Genomic DNA, 16,107 nt, shown 5'->3' on the forward strand with positions numbered 1-16,107 from the left:
TGCAGTAGGGGCACAGAGGCCCTGAGACCCAGTGCTCCTTGGTGCAAGACTTCCTAACTTGATCCAACCCCATCTTTCTAAAATCCACCCCTAACCAGACCTCCTGGTGAGAGCAAGGTTGGTTTGAAGACCTAGGCCCATCCCTGTCAGGGTGGTTGGGTGATTCCATGCTCCCAGATACTTGTCTTTGTGAGGTTCACTACTCGGCCCTGCAAGGAACAAGCATGTAGGTTGCCTGGCTGGTGTTGACTTATCTAAAACTGCACAAGCCTAGGTAATGCAAGGTGGTAGGGAACAAAGGGGAGAGCCTGGGTTTACATCTAGATGCATGGAGTCCTGGACAACGCATAAATTCCCTGAGCCCTAGGGTCCTCTTACACATCCTTAAAGGATGCCAATACCTACTGAACGTGATTTAGTGAGAAATCCTGTCCCAGTAAGTACACAGGAAGCCCCACCATCTTCATCAGTTACCAGCCTTCCATGATTCTGTTGCACTCTAAAAACTGGTTTCTGCCAGGGCCTTGTGATTTGAACATTAAACTTAGCAAACCACTTCCCAAAGCAATGGGAATTTACCTTTTAACTCCCAAGGTTACCAATTCCAACTCACCTTCCTCCGGTGCTTTCTTGCAATCAGTGCTTTCTGGAAAAAGAAAATGCAGACAGCGTTCAACAGTTACTTAGAGATTAGAGAGACTAGCCTTTCTCATGCTGCAACCAGGAACAAAGAGTCAGGCAAGGCTACACATGTCACCGATTCTCAACAAGCAGGCAGCTCCATCTCAGCTCTGGAACGGACCCACAAACTGCCAACAGGTTTCCTGCTCTGTCTGCACTGAGCCCGCAGGGTGGTGGTGGCCAACTATACTGAAACCCCTGCAACAGGGCAGGGGCAAAGCGTGCATCTGGAAACTGCCAGAGAGCCCAGCTGTCCTCTGCAGCAGGGTTACTTTTGTGGGAACTTCACAGCACAGAGCCCCCCGTTCCCCACTGCTGCAAGGGGGTTAAGTGCCATCCCCTTACGATGACTGTGGGGCTGCTCCGGGAGGGAGCCCAGAGTCTGGGAAGCAGTTGGCGCTCTGCCAGGAGAGCCTTACAGCAGTTATGGCAGGGTCAGGCTGTGATTTCCCCGTCTCCTCTTCCCCTAATTCAGAGGGAAGAAATACAGAGAAGTGCCCTCTCCCCCTCCACCCCATTTACCATAGTTCTCTGCCAGGACAGGCACCAGACCACACTGGCCCGCTATGTAGACATATCCTCCGTCCAAGCTCATGGCGTCAGCTTCTCCATTCTGTAAGCAAAGACACAGTCACTCACGGCTGATAGAACGAGGGATGTCCTGGGCCCTCACAGCTCCTTCCTTGAAGGACCTGCCCATGACCCAGCTCATGACTCCCCAGAAGAGCGGCCAGGCCCACCAACCATAGGAAGTAAAATGCATTCTCCTCTTCATCCAAGCAGCATGATAAATTCCAGATGCCTTGCTGAGTTGGTTCAAGAGCAAAGCCCCACATTCAGTCCCCTGGGCTTCTCATAGGACACAGTGTCTTGGAGACAGTCCTAGGACACCTCTCTCGCACCAGGGATTCTCATTTGTGAGGCCAATGAAGGGAGCCATGGACTTAGTAGCCCAGTCTGTGGGATAGCGCCTCTCCTTGACTCGGCTTTGTTGGCTGGCTGCCCGGTGCAGACAAGGTGTTTAGTGAATGAGTCAAGTCTCCTCAGATGACTTAATACAAAGCTAATAAGTATGGAATATCAGAGATGCTTAGATTCAACAAAAAATGGGAAGACAACCCTGCAGTCTGGCAATATACTTCCTAAGGATATGCCATAGAGGAATAATGAGATGGGTGGACAAAAAGAATAAATGCGACTTGTAAAAGTGAAAAAGGGGAACCAAAAGAGATTCGAAATATTTCCCTATTTGACCTGCACACAGGGTGGTAGGCTGATGCTCAACAGGGAGACCCCAGTTCTTTCATACATTTTCAACCAGTGCCAGCCTGGCGATGGGTCCTCAGCTCTTTACATTTCTGGGCCCGTGGGTCAGGGCTCCAATGAATCTTTAATGGGATTTGAAACTTTTCCAGACTTGATGATATGACAGCACCTAAGTACACCAAGAGCCCCGTTTTCTATTTCATAACTGTTAGTTCCTCTCGAGTTCCTTGAATTCCTTTCTTCAGAGGTAGTTCTGTTGGTTTCTTTTGATCTGGCACAAGAGTTCCAATGGCACAAGACTGGTTCCCATTTGCATACGCACAGAAGCCATCCAGGAGTAGGAGCACCTTCAAAGCTGCTCCCCTTTGCCAAGAGAAACACACTCTGCACAGGCTTTTACAAGGTCCTTTTTAAGCTCAACTCAATGATTTTTAAACAACCATCAACCTCTCTAGTGTCTCCAATACAGAGCCACTTCTGTCCATTTTACTCTTCAAGGAAATCAGCTTTGCTTTTTGCTTAATTTTTGTAGTATCTCATTGTCACATTTTGGTCACCAGTAGGAACTTTGCCTACTAGAGTTTCCAGCTCTTTCCCAGGTCTTTATTTCACAGAGAACTAGCGGGGCTCCCACTTTTGCCAGTATTGTGGCTCCAGCAGATTCAGTGAGTCCCTAACCCTGACAAGTGAGCTAGCAAAAACAGGTCTTCATGAGTTGCTGTGTTGTGTGGGTGCAGAAAGTGGAGTATCTCCACCGAATAGAAGCTAGATTGTTCTACCTAGCAAGCGTTGAGATTTCCAGAAAATTAAAGCTGTCACATGGCATTAGTAAAGATTTCCAGAAAAGCAAAGCTGATACTATGCCCTTTTGAAATAGTTTCATTTTATAATTATAGTTCAGAAATGCATTTAAAATTACTACTCTCATGTACTTTACTTGTGGCATTTGTGCAGATCTGGTTCATGATTTCCAGAACACTACCATCAGTGTTGGATGAAACCAGGATGAAGCTTTGACTTCCTTTTTTCTTTTCTTCATTTTTAAAGACTGAACCATTATAGTCTGTGGTGAAGAGTTGCCATTGAGGCACCTGTGAGACAGGCAAGGTCAGCACTGGATTCCAGAACACGTACCAAAGGCAAATACCCAGTGTGGTCAGCTTCCTCTTACAGTCCTGGAATCCTTCCACCACCCCAGCAATGCCTAATCATGCTACCAGGTGAGACCCTGAAGTCCTGTGCATCCACTTGTGCACTTCATCATGCACCATCTGAGGACACTGGCTCTGAGGTCTGCTTCCCATGTCCATCTGTGCTTTCACTGCAGCAGGAGGTGCACCTGTAACACCTTTGGGGACCTTGGACAGATCAGTGGCTTCCCATTGCCGGTAATGATGTATCCCAGGGTTGGGACCAAAAAAACTAAACCCTCCAACTTTGTTTGCAAGAGTTCTTTACTAGCAAATATGTTGGTCGCTTCTACTTCATTTAATCAGTGAACAATTGCTTGGCACCCCAGAGTAGCATAAAAGGTAACATGCTGAATATTATGCATAAGTCACGACCATGCCTCAACCATCCATTTGGTCCTGATCTCACAGAACATGGAAGTGCTGTTCTTTGGTTTCTGACCCAACATCTGTAAACCATTTCCAAAATTCAGTCTTTGAATGACATCTTCATAGGAGAGCAAATTATAGTGTCAACAAATATCTTCAAAAACATGCTTCCACTTGGTTATCCTTTATCTTCCTCATTTAAGGTTCCAGCGCTGAGGCCGGTGTTGTGACATAGCTGGTAGAGCTGCTGCCTACAGCACCAGCATCCCATATGGGTGCTGGATAGGTCCTGGCTGCTCCACTTCCCACCCAGCTCCCTGCTAATGTATCTAGGAAAGCAGCAGAAGATGGCCCAAGAACTTGGGCTCCTGCACCCACTTGGGAGACCCAGCAGAAGCTCCTGGCTCCCTGGCTTCAGATAAGCTCAGCTCTGGCTGTTGGGGTCATCTGGAGGATGAACCAGTGGATGGAAGATTCATATTCTCTCTCTCTCTCTCTCTGTAATTTTGCCTTCCAAATAAATAAATAAATCTCTTTAAAAAAAGATTCCTGTGCTCTCAAGAGTCTCTCATCCTTAAATTTGTGAGGGTTTTGTTTGCATACATAAAAGCTTTAATGGGTAACAACCAGCGTATAATGCTGAAGTCAAATCACCCAAACTGTTAACAACTCTGTATGTGGACTCAGGTTTTGAATCTGCAGCCTTTGCTTTCATTTTGTATGATTTTTCTCATCTTGGTTCAGGCCAAAAAAACGGAATGAGCAATCAAATAGTATAAAGTGATATTAATTATGAAACATACAAAATACAGAAGAATGGGGTTGATGGTCTATTTTCACTTCAGAGGAGATGGCTTTGAAGCTACATGGTTATCTACAAGTGCTCAGAAAGTAGAATGAACAGATTTCAGCAAGAATCAGTTGATAATGGCAGGAGGTCTGAGTGTCTTTGTTTTAATAATTCACTAGTTTATTCTAAAGGATCCAATAAAGAATAACCAAATGGAGAAAATGCATAGAGCAAGGAATGAGTGCATCTGGAGGCATGGAGCTTGGAGTTTTATGCCCTGTCCAGGCATGCTGCCTTGATGTGTATGTCAGCACAAAAGCTCCAAATCAGGTCCTTAAAGAATGTTTTGGACATGGTCAAAGCTCACTAGAAATCATGAGGTGAGAGCAATATACCGAGCAACCGTATGTATGATCCCAACCAGAGATTTTCTCGGTTGCATGATTGTACAGCATTCTTCATATCATTCAGGATTTTCACAATGCTCTTGGAGCAAACGTGGGATACTCTTTTGACCAGCAAAGCACATTTGTACCTGCTCACAAACTCAACACAGGATCCCACTCTACTCTGACAGAGCACGGGGGCTCAGCCTCGGCTAAGCAGGGCACTGCTCTGCTGGCCTTCCCACCCTGTTCTCATCCGAGGAGGAAGCTGAGCCCTAAAGCCGTCCTTCCCAGCTTTTGTGGGGCTGGTTCCTGGGATCCTCTCAGGACACACACTAGCTCTGCCTCAGCAGTGGGCCAGCAGGCAGCGGCGGGGGCACCCCCAGGATGGGGGTGGGGCAGGAGCGACATACCATGATCTTGGCAATGCAGTCTTCCGGGGTCTCTGCCGATTCACACTCTATTAACCCTCCACTGGTAACGCTCCACTCATCACACTTGAGCCTCTCGTGGTGGCTCAGAGCGCACCACTTCACCGCCTTGCACTCATCCTGTAAGGGGTCTGGGCCTGTGGCATTCGAGAAAGAACCAGAGGTTAGAAGGGAGGCCCCCGGGCCGGCACCGTGGCTCACTTGGTTAATCCTCCGCCTGCGGCGCCGGGTTCTAGTCCCAGTCACTCCTCTTCCAGGCCAGCTCTATGCTATAGCCTGGGAGGGCAGTGGAGGATGGCCCAAGTCCTTGAGCCCTGCACCCCATGGGAGACCAGGATGAAGCTCCTGGCTCCTGGCTTCAGATCGGCGTAGCACTGGCCATAGTGGCCATTTGGGGGGTGAACCAACAGAAGGAAGACCTTTCTTTCTCTCTCTCTCTCTCACTGTCTATAACTCTACCTGTCAAATAAATAAATGAATAAATATATTAAAAAAAAAAAAGAAAGGAGGTCCTGACTGCAGTGTGGCAGGCATTAATGCTGCTCACTGTCCTAACGTTCTGGAGTTTACAAGGGAAAACCAGAGAGATCCCATTCAGCGATTTCATCGTCAGAAAGCAAAGTCACTACAGAATCTCTTGGTTGCCTTCTTACTCAGATTTGGCTTTTCTCTTCTGAGAAGCCAACTCTCCAGCCTTGGAGCGCTCTAGGACTTGTGACTGATTTTTCCCTTCTTTTTCAGATGGTGCTTGATCACCTGCTGTGCTCTCATCCTATGTTCATAGTTTATTCTTGGTTTCCTGGCAGAACATCTGCTCCAACCAGGACAGGGCCTGGGGAGTCTTGTTCACCGGGCTCCCCTTTGCGTTCAGAGCAGGCCCAGCACGTGGTCAGCATGATAAATGCCTGATGAGTGCGTGGGCCCCTGTTCGTCTTTCACACTTGGCTCAAGAGTCACTTGCTTGGGAGGCCTGGCCTCAATCCCTAGGCCAGGGTCCATTTTTTTTGCAATACGTTCTCAGAGGACCATGGTATTTTGCTGTCATTTTTTTTTCCTTCTGAGCAAGTGTTTCATTAGGTAATTGATCATTCAATTGTGTGACTATTCTTTTAGCATTGTCTTTTCCCAGATCTGAGAGTTCCAGGACAGAAGAATGGTGCATGTCTAGCACCTCAGAGTTTATGGCTAGATGTTCAATAAATGTTTGTTGAATGAATGAATGATTTAAAAAACAAACAAACCATGATCCAATGAAAGCCAGGACTGGAATTGCCCGGTTCCACCACGGCACAGGCTGACCCTCATATTGTCTAGAGATGTGCAATCTGGAGAAACCTCATTTTGTTTTCCCTACTTTGTGCCAGGCTAATTGATTCCACCCAGTGGGCTGGATGATCCTGGACTTATGCATGGGCGATACAGCTAGCACCTGGCCCAGGCATTTAAAGTGTTAATTTCCTTTAAAGCCCCGGCTGGTGTCCAGGCCACTCCAAGATAACTAATGCCAATCAGCATCAGTCTAACACTGGGTTCACTGTTAGGGCAGACAAAGGAACATCAGGAAAGGCGTTCAGACACCTGGGGAGGCTCCGTCGCTGGTCCTTGCCCTCACCCGTCTCCCCAAGCCCCTCTGCTTGCCAGGCCCTACCCCAGCACTTACATATGCCTTCCCGTAGGTTACGAACGGCGGTGACGTACTCATAACCCAGGTACAGGTTGGCGTCCATCCTGGGGGGAACTTTAAAAAACCCATAGGCTGAGTCCTTAAACAGCAGGTTCTTCCCATGAGGAGAGCTGAACAGTTGGAAGTCTCCCGATTTGTCTTTGCCGAAATGTTCCTGTTCACAGTAGAATGGGAGCATGAATGGCCATAGGGAAAAATGAAAAACTTCAGCTGTGGTGCTGCACACCCAGCACCAGTCCTCTGGGGACCAGGCCGGACCCTAACTTCCTGAGCAGACGTCTGGGCCTGTCTGCCAAACTGGGTTGCAAGAACACGGAGGGAAAAAACATGTCTAGTTCCGAGGCCAGCATGCACGGTTGCCTCTTAAACTCTGGACAGAGGGAAGGGCTGGGCGAGTGGCTCCCTGTGCAGTCAGGGCGACAGCCCCTGAGGAGAGGTTGCTTCCTTTGGAGGGGGAGTCACTGGACAGGGAGGTTTGCCTGGAACAGAACAGTATGGAGCCTCTTGAGCCATCACTGGCTAAAGGTGGCAGCAGAGCTGATGCCTGCTGCTCTGTGCGGAGTCCCAGCTGGGGACTTTGAGAGAAGCTGATGGTGTGTGGCACGGTTCCCGCTGTGCCTTGAACACACAGGACGTCTACGGTGGCAAGAAGGCAAGGAGGAGAGTCCCCAGATCCAAGCAGGGAGCAAGTAGCAGAGGGAGACAGCAGCTGGGGCTACCTGGGCCTGGTTCAGAAGCTCCCAGATCAGGTCCTCCTTGCCGTCCACACTTCGGGCCACGACTGCATGGGAAGGGACCCGAGCCAGGTGGCACTGCTCATACTCGTCCACTGGCTTCCGGGTGTTGTCCAGGCACAGCAGCTCATACTGATCCCTCTCATCCTTGCTGGGCAGGTTCTCTGGGGGAGGGAAAGCGTAGATGAGCTGAGGGTGCTGCCTCCCTACCCTTGGAATCCCATGGATTGTGGAAGGTACAAGCCAAGAGCCTTGGCACGATCACTAGGCACCAGGGAACATGCAGGAAAGTGACTTCCTCAAGACAGGGAGGCCTCTGATGCTACCCATGCCCTACCACGAGTCTGATCTCCACAGGCCAAGGTCAGCCAGACCAGCCCCTCATCGTTTGCTATGGCACCACTGCTGCAGGGATAGTCACTGCATGGAGACGCTGGACCAGGGAAAGAGGGCCAAGGACCCCCCAGGTACCCTCCCTCTGCATGGCTGGAGCCGTGTGCTCACATCCCACCACTGAGCATGAGAAAGGGGGCAGGAGAGAAGAATGCTCACCACTCGGAGAGCACCTGCTGGCTTCTGTCACTTACCAAATATGGTCTCTTGCTTGACAAAGGCCACATCCCCAAGACCATCCTTCAGACACCTGTGCAAAAGGAACATTTTTAGGGCGGCTCCCATAGGACAGGCCCTTCTCCTCACCCTGGAGGTTCTGGCCACACTGTCACACAAGGGTAGAGTCTGGGGGAGGCCTCTGGGTGGGCCCTACAGCTGAGGCTGACATCAGGAGACCACCAAGATGGGGGAGGCTGCAGTGAACTGACACGAGATAAAGGACCCACCTTACACCCCAAAGCACAGGAAGCAATGGAAGCTATTTTCATGTGGAAAAGCTTTTGTAAGCTCCTGGAATAGAAAATAAGGCAGTGGTGCCTGCTAAGGACGGACATGAGCCCTTGCCTGGCTATACAATGCAAGCATTTAATCCAGATAGAAAGAGGCAGCAGGAAACCAAGCACGGGAAACTGGCAGGATACAGTGGTGGGAGACAGGCCTGTACGCTGAGCCTGTATCACTGTGAAGAGTGGGCTCAGACATGCTTGTCCTTTCAGACCTGGCTTGGTCCAGTGAGAGGAGGCACTGGCCAGGCTCAAGGGCTCCGGGGAGAGAAAAAGGCCCCCAAGAGAGGAAGGAGAACGTGGGCTGGCTGGCTTCAGGCGTCCGAAGCTGAACTACGGGTCTACTGGGAGTGATCAGGCTTCCTGGATAGCCTGGTACGGGGCAGGGTACTGCACTGGGCCAGTGCTGACCTCTCACTCTAAGGACACCAGCACCTTGGCCACTAGGTGGCAGCAGTCTCACTTACTTGAAGGCGCCGGAGTAGCCGAAATACGGCTGAACGGAGGAGCAGCCACACCCTGGGCACAGCTGACACAGCTGGGGGAAGTCCGCACCATCCGCACAGGGGACACAGCTGCCCGAGAAGAAACTGGCCACTGCTGCTCAACACAGAGAGACAGACCACAGGGCATGAGCGAGCCTGGCCGCGGGCAGGGACACCTCCCAGCCTGGGCCCATTAGGGAACAGAAAGGGACTAAGCCCAACACGGCAAGCCCAGTCCCAGCTCACCCTTACCTATGCTGCTGCATCAGAATTGAGGGGCTCCAATCAACAGCGAGTGAACCCCTGTGCTGTCAACACCCAACCAAGGAAACAGACCTGGACTTCTCACCAGCTAAGATCTGCCTCCAGGCCTCCTCAGAGGGGCCCTGTGGGACCTGTGCCCTAGAGCTGGGAGGACCACCCGGAGAGGTGCGGGTCAACCTCACGGCCATTAGATGGCCATCAGAACAACCTCTGGTGGAACAGCACACACATCAGCACAGGCAGCAAAGAACTCCAGGGAAAACAAGTGGGCCCGGCCACTGTGGTGCACCCTGAAATCCTCCACCACGCCCTCTGGCCTTTCCTCCACGCCCCCCAGGACGGTTCTGGGAGCGCAGAGCAAAAAGGGCCCAGCTGTTTCCTCCCAAGGGCACCATGCAGACCTGCCAGCTCCAAGCCGGCTAGCCTCCCTGCCCACCCTGGAGCTCTTCCCACATGTTCAGCGGATGGAGACCGTGTGAGTCCAGGCTGGCCGAGGTGGGCATCTGGAGTAGGGGTGCCTGCCCGGGAGCACCCACCCTCTAGCCTGCTTACCTTTCTCCAGGGGCTTGCGTGGCTCCGGTAGGTCACAGTAAAGTAGGCCTATTGGGATGTTCCACCCGGCGGACCTGCCGAGGCCTGTGTGGCAGGACTTCTTGCCTTGGAGCTCGTTCAGCTGGAAGTTGCTGCCCTTTTTCACCAGAGCCACAGCATAGTAGAAGGTCTTTGGATCTGCGGAGGGACAGTGTGAATGCACGGTCCTCCGTCCCACACGGGGCAGCCCTGCTCATCACTACATACCCTTGAGGAGCGAAGGGGGGCCCAGAGGCCACTTATGTTGGGTGGTGAGGAAGAGTCAGGGATGCATCCTGGGTTTGCAGGGAAAAGACGAGCACGGGAGGTGCAGCTCTAATGAGCCCGCAGGCACACACAGTGGCAAAAAGGCTGCAGGCACGTGTGCCCCAGATGGCGTGCCTACCCTGGCCCTGCATTGCACCTGTCTACACCGACCAACCCAAGTCCACAGGAAACCGACGCTGTGGCAACAAGGCCCACATCTCCTCAAAGCCTTTCCAGGGAAAGACAGGTTATCACAGAGACGTGCAGGGCTGTTGGGGTCCCAGGGTGTGCTCCACAGGGGTCGCTCCCTGGTGCACGATGCCTGGACACAGCACTAGACCCCAGTGGCCTTCAGGTCAGAATGCACACAGCACGGCCTGTTCTGTCTCCTCAGTGAGCACAGTCCTGGCCCAGACAGCCCCCGGCTTCAAGCAGCCCAAAGCCCACAGAGGGCCCCTCGTGCTCCCCTCACTCCCCGAAGGGGAACACGCGTTAGTACTAACACCAGACTCAATGTCTACCCGGAGAGAACTTACTCTCTTTTGACCCATAGAACTCTGCTACTACAGGCTTCAGGTTGTTGGGAGTCAGGCCGGCCTCATGCACCAGACCCGCGTCCAGCGTCACGGCGTCCGCTTCGTGTGCCTGAAAAACAAGAGTCCAGGCCTCAAGGAGGCCCTTGCCTCCAAGGCAAGCTCACCAAAACTGGACAAGGCCGGCCTGACTAGTGAGGCTCCATGAGTCCAGGGCAGAAGACCCCTCAGTTTGGGCAGACTGCGCCCAGCATGGCTCCAGCACAGAGGAAGAGAGTTGTCCCTGCAGGTTGTCCAGCTCCTGGTCCAAACTCTACATGGGTGTGGCCTTGGAGGTTACAAAGGCTTGACCTGGCTGGCCTCCTGGGCGAAGCCGGTGCACAGCCAGGGCACTGCAGTCTCTGAAGAAGAGACCTACTGGCATTCCTAGCACGGCCGTCATTCACAGATTTCTTTACCCTGACACCTCCTACAAGGCCTTCCTCGGGAGGCTTTCTGGAAACTTCTTTCTGGAGGAGGAAGGAAGCCATGCAACACTTGTCTCCACTCTGACTCAGCACTCAATACTTTCCCTTCCTGTCTGGGTCCCGAAAACTGCTGAAGCCTGTGTTCAGAGATCCAGCACCCTCTCTGGGTTTAACTTCTTGGTTATGAAAGTTGAATATACCTTATCTGAAGTACTGGGGACCAGACGTACGTCAGGATCGGAATACCTGCACGCACACAATGAGATCTCTAGGGAATAGGACCCAAGTCTAAACAAGAAGCTAGTGTGTCTCCTGTACACCTCATACACATAGCCTGAAGGTAACTTTCTATGGCATTTTATCCATATTGGTTATGACCAACAGTCTCGTGATGTAGGGTTTTCCATTTGTGGCATCACGTTGGTGCTCACAAAATTTACAGCACAGCCGGTGAAGAATGTTCAACCTGTTCTATGTGCCGAATGGTAAAACACCTGATTATCACTGCCCCTTCCTGCCATTTCAGCTCCATTTCACAAGTGAGAAAACAGCAAGGGAAAGGTTAAAGTCGCTTCCCCAGGGCTCAGAGCAAGGAAGTCATGGAGCTGGGATTTGAATCTACTACTACACTGTTACATGGGTTATTATTAGTATTGTTATTATTTTACTTTGTGCTTCTGTGAACCCTCATCTTAGATCAGTGGGTCATGTTTAGTATTATCACTACCTTCCCCTTAGGCCTGTAATTTATTTTCTCTTTACGTGAATTCTAAAGTGAACCAAACTGTCTCTTTTATATAGACACTTAAAAGAAAAGAGTTCGGGTCTGGTGCTGCCTGCAGTGCTGGCATCCCATATGGGTACTGGTTTGAGTCCCAGCTGCTCCTCTTCCAATCCAGCTCCCTGCTAGTGGCCTGGGAAAGCAGTAGAAGATGGCCCAAGTGCTTGGGCCCCTGCACCCTTATGGGAGACCTGGAAGAAGCTCCTGGCTCCTGGCTTCAGTTCTGGTCGTTGCGGCTGTTTGGTGAGTGAACCAGCGATGGAAGACCTCTCTCTGTCTCTCTCTCTCCCTCTCTCTCTGTAACTCTGCCTCTCAAATAATAAATAACACTTTAAAAAAGAAAAAAAGCGAACTTTTTCTCCTTGTTTTTGCTTCAGATACCTTTAAGCAAAATGAGTTTCCCAGAAACTCTTGCCACTTCTCTATGATCTATTCTTACTGATCAAATTACAAGGCAAAAATTGTCATGTTACAGGTAGACAACAATACAATACTATTTCTAAATGAAATAAAACACTGATGTAAGCCAAACTGTCTTTGGCTTTAACACTTTTTATAACAAGGTGGTTTTCATTTTGTTATAACCAAATGCATATAACACATTTTCCATTTTAGCCATTTTTAAGTGGCGTTCGGCACAATGACCCTGTTTGTAACCATCACCACTATCCACCTCCAGAACTTGCTCGTTGTTCCTTACAGAACCCTGTTCTATCAATCAGATACTTGCAGCCCCATTGCTCTACTTCTGTTTCTAGGACTTTAACGACCTCGGCACCTCGTGGGCGAGGAATCACAGAGAACTTGTCCTTTTGTATCCGCTCACCTCCCTTAGCTTTCCACCTGCATCCGCAAAGCAGCATGCATTACCATTTCATTTATTCTGAAGGCTGAAAACTATTTCATTGTATGTTTCTAACAGATTTTGCCATCCATGCAGTCAGCAACGGACATTTTTGCATTATAAAAACATATTTTAGTATGACAAAACAGAACAAAATTTTCATAAAAAAATAATTGGTACATCCACTTGCAGTATCATAAAGAGCTAGGAGACCTGGCGGATCTCTTTTCCCAAACAGCTAGACCCAGGATATGAAATGCTCTTTGTGGCTTTGTCCAAACCTGCAGGTACCCCCCTACTACACCTCAAATCACTGAATAAAAATGAATAAGCAAACAGGAGCTTTTCCCCGTGCAGTGGAGTTGGGGGGAGTGGTCAGGAATCTGGGTTTTCTTGGCCGAGACCCCATTGCCTCTGGTGCTAAGGAAGGCAAGGAGCCAGGTTGCAAACAGGGGGGGCCAGCGCTAGCAGCAGGGATTCCCAGGGGGAACCTGACCCAGGAGGAGGACAGAGATCAAACCAGGCATGACCTCAGGGGGCTGGATGACCAAGCCCAGCAGAGGAGCAGCAGTGAGTGGACCTTGAGGAAGCCATGCAGGAAGGGACTGGAGGCAGGAGGAGACACTCAGCCAGCCCGCTCTGCACACCCCAGTGCTGACTGCTCCAGGTGAGCCAGGCTCCCAGGGGCTGAGTCTGCCTCTCCCCCCCCCCCAACCCCTCCTGCTTGCTTAGCTCTCAGGGTGCAGTCCTTTCTGCACCTGACAAATCTGCCCAAACTCCTGCACTAAGAGATTTGACCATGACTCCAGCAAGGCTTAGGGTCAGGTTCCTAGGCTGGCCCAGCCCTCCTTCGTGCGCCTGCTTGAGAAAACACAATCTACTAGAAAACTGGCTGTTTCTTCTAACCTATATGCAACTAGCAACAGCAGGCCCCTGGCCTACTTTCCCAACAGCATGTCCTTCGAAGGGCTCACGACTGGAATATGTATCTCCTGCATCTCAGCCATTTGGGGAGTGAGCCAGTGGATGGAAGACCTCTCTCTGCCTCTATAACTCTGACTTTCAACTGAATAAATAAATCTTTTAAAAAAATGTTCCAAACTGGCGGCCAATGTGTGGATCTTCCACTCTCGTCCGGTTGGCAGTACTTACCGCGATGGCCTTGATGCAGTCCAGGTAGGAGGCCTTCTTCACACAGACGATACGGGGGCCATCTTCTGGAAGGACTTTTTTCATACTGTCCCGGAAGTTGGCGCACTTGCTGGCCTCGTGATCATTCACGGCGCACCATCGCACGGTCTTCTCCGTGACGGCCAGACACAGCCCTGAGGGAGAGAGCACGGACGTGTGAGGACCCCACCTCTGTCCTGTCCTCTCGGTCACTCGTGGCCTTGGACACTGCAGTGCATGGCAGCCACTGCCTTTCGAGACTGGCCCAAGAGGAGGGTGCTCTGTTTCCCGCTGACTACCCTGTGCTGGCTGGAGCTCCTCCTGGGGGCCGAAAGCACACTCCCTGCACTCTCCCTGTGCCCTGCCCTCCCTGGCCTGGTCCTGGCCTGCGTGGGGCCTGAGCCTCAGTGTGCACACAGCCTTGGTAGCTACTGCCCCACACGGACTTGCTACCACCACCTGGGAAGCGCAGGGATCGCCATGTTGCAGACCAGAGAATGGTGCTCTTGGCACAAAGTCATCCTGCTTGGCAGTGGCCACTCCAGGCTGGGAAGCCAGGTCTTTTCAGCCTCTCGGTCTGCTGCCCAAGGCATGGGAGAGGAGACTATTTCCAAGTTACTGCGCCCCTCCTCCGCCAGCAGCTGGAGGCAAAGGAATGAAGAGGTAATGCATTTGCCTGCTTGTCTGCCACCTGCTGGTGAGAGATTAACAGTAAACTCCAGCCAGCCAGCACCGTCCCGCCCTCCTTTGCTTTCCACCATTCCTTTTGGCCAAAGCCAGGCGTGTGGAGAGCTTTTAGAACCCATGGGGTGGTATGGGGCTGGTGTTGTGATATAGCGGGTACAGCCCACCGCCTGCGGTGCCGGCATCCCATATGAGCACCAGTTCAAGTCCCAGCTGCTCCAGCTCTCTGCTGTGGCCTGGGAAAGCAGTAGAGGATGGCCCAAGTCCTTGGGCCCCTGCATCCGTGTGGGAGACCCAGAGGAAGCTCCTGGCTCCTGGCTTCAGATCAGCACCGCTCCGGCTGTTGCAGCCATCTGGGGAGTGAACCAGCGAATCCATGGGGTGGGGAAGTATTGTTCCTATCAGAGGAGCTTTAGAGCCTCTGCCATCTCAGTGCCCTGCGGGCCAACACAGCAGGAGCTGGTTCAGACGGGCTCTGATGCCCTGCAAAGCATGAAGGGAAGTGGCCAACTGCTCTCCCGGAGGGACAAGGAGGGACCTTGGGGACTGACTGCCCCTTTGTTCCACCTCAGCCCCTGAGAACTCACAGGATGGGGGCTCCTTCCCGGGAAGCTCCCCACCCCTCAGGGTTCCCACAGACAAGAATGTGTCCCCAGCCATGCAGCCTCCAGCACTACCCTTGCCCTGAGGAGGGCAGAGGTGAGGAATGCTGGGCTGTGGCTCCGGGAGCTTGTAGTTTCCAGGGAGAGCAAATTGCTCAAGGGTCCAGTGTGGTGTGACAGAGGCCCCACAGGGGGCAGGCAAACAAACAAACGTCAGAGGCAAAGGTCAGGGACCCAACAAACTGGGAGGTGGGGGTGGTCAGCAGCAGGCCTCCCGCGGGGGCGGGGCGGGATGTGTACCCCAGCGGCCTCCACAGAGACCTGGCCCTCACCTGAGCCTCCCACGCAGGTGCTGTTACGACCGGGCTCACGTGGGAGAAGCCAGGCAGGGACCCAGACCCAAGCGGTGCGGCCTCACACCCCATGCTCTGAACCTCCACCTTAGCCGGAGGGACCTAGACGTGGTCAAGAGCGCGTGGAACGGCGGACCCTGAAAGGGCACGGGGCAGATCCGGGGCGCTGGGGATGCTGTGATAAAAAGTCTGGGTTTGGATACGCGGTGATGGGAAGCGCTCTGATTTAGCGTTCTCCCGGGCTGCAGGGGTTAGCGCTCCGATAGGAGGCGGCGGCCGGCGCTCAGCTCAGGGCAGGGCTGTTCCTAGGGCTGCCGAGACCGCGAGGCACCTGCAGCCCGAGTGCGGGGGGCGCACGGGCGCCCCACGGCGCGGCGCCGCCCTGCGGCAGTGCCCGTACTCACTCACCCAGGGCGGCGCAGGCCAGCAGGGCGCCTGCGGCGAGCCTCATCTTGTAGCTCAGGGGTGGTGGCGAGGAGCGGCGAGCGCTGACCGACCCGCTTCTGCGCACCCTGCCCGCGCCCCGCGCCCCTTTATCGCCGTCGGGGCGGGCCAGGCGCGATCTTTGACCTCGCGTGTTTGCTCAGCGCGGTTGCCCAATCGGCCCTCGCCCGTCCCCCTCTTCCTTCCTCGCCCCCCTGGTACATTTCCTGCTGGACC

At 52.5% G+C, this 16,107-nt stretch overlaps 1 protein-coding gene and 1 pseudogene across 1 annotated transcript in view; both read right to left on the reverse strand.

Annotated features, from left to right (window-relative positions):
- Positions 1-15,922, reverse strand: part of TF (transferrin) — a 28,888-nt gene extending 12,966 nt beyond the window's left edge. Inside the window, 11 exon segments of the mRNA NM_001101694.1 lie at positions 614-646; positions 1,204-1,294; positions 5,096-5,250; positions 6,774-6,951; positions 7,517-7,695; positions 8,119-8,174; positions 8,895-9,027; positions 9,729-9,905; positions 10,550-10,658; positions 13,791-13,963; positions 15,856-15,922. Of these exon segments, the coding sequence (NP_001095164.1) occupies positions 614-646; positions 1,204-1,294; positions 5,096-5,250; positions 6,774-6,951; positions 7,517-7,695; positions 8,119-8,174; positions 8,895-9,027; positions 9,729-9,905; positions 10,550-10,658; positions 13,791-13,963; positions 15,856-15,898 (1,327 nt within the window). The 5' untranslated portion in view covers positions 15,899-15,922.
- On the reverse strand, positions 1,844-3,208 carry LOC138849456 (fatty acid CoA ligase Acsl3 pseudogene; annotated as a pseudogene).
- Positions 15,923-16,107: the final 185 nt, after the last annotated feature.

This window comes from Oryctolagus cuniculus, chromosome 4 (genome assembly GCF_964237555.1).
Source record: "Oryctolagus cuniculus chromosome 4, mOryCun1.1, whole genome shotgun sequence".
NCBI lineage: Eukaryota > Metazoa > Chordata > Mammalia > Lagomorpha > Leporidae > Oryctolagus > Oryctolagus cuniculus.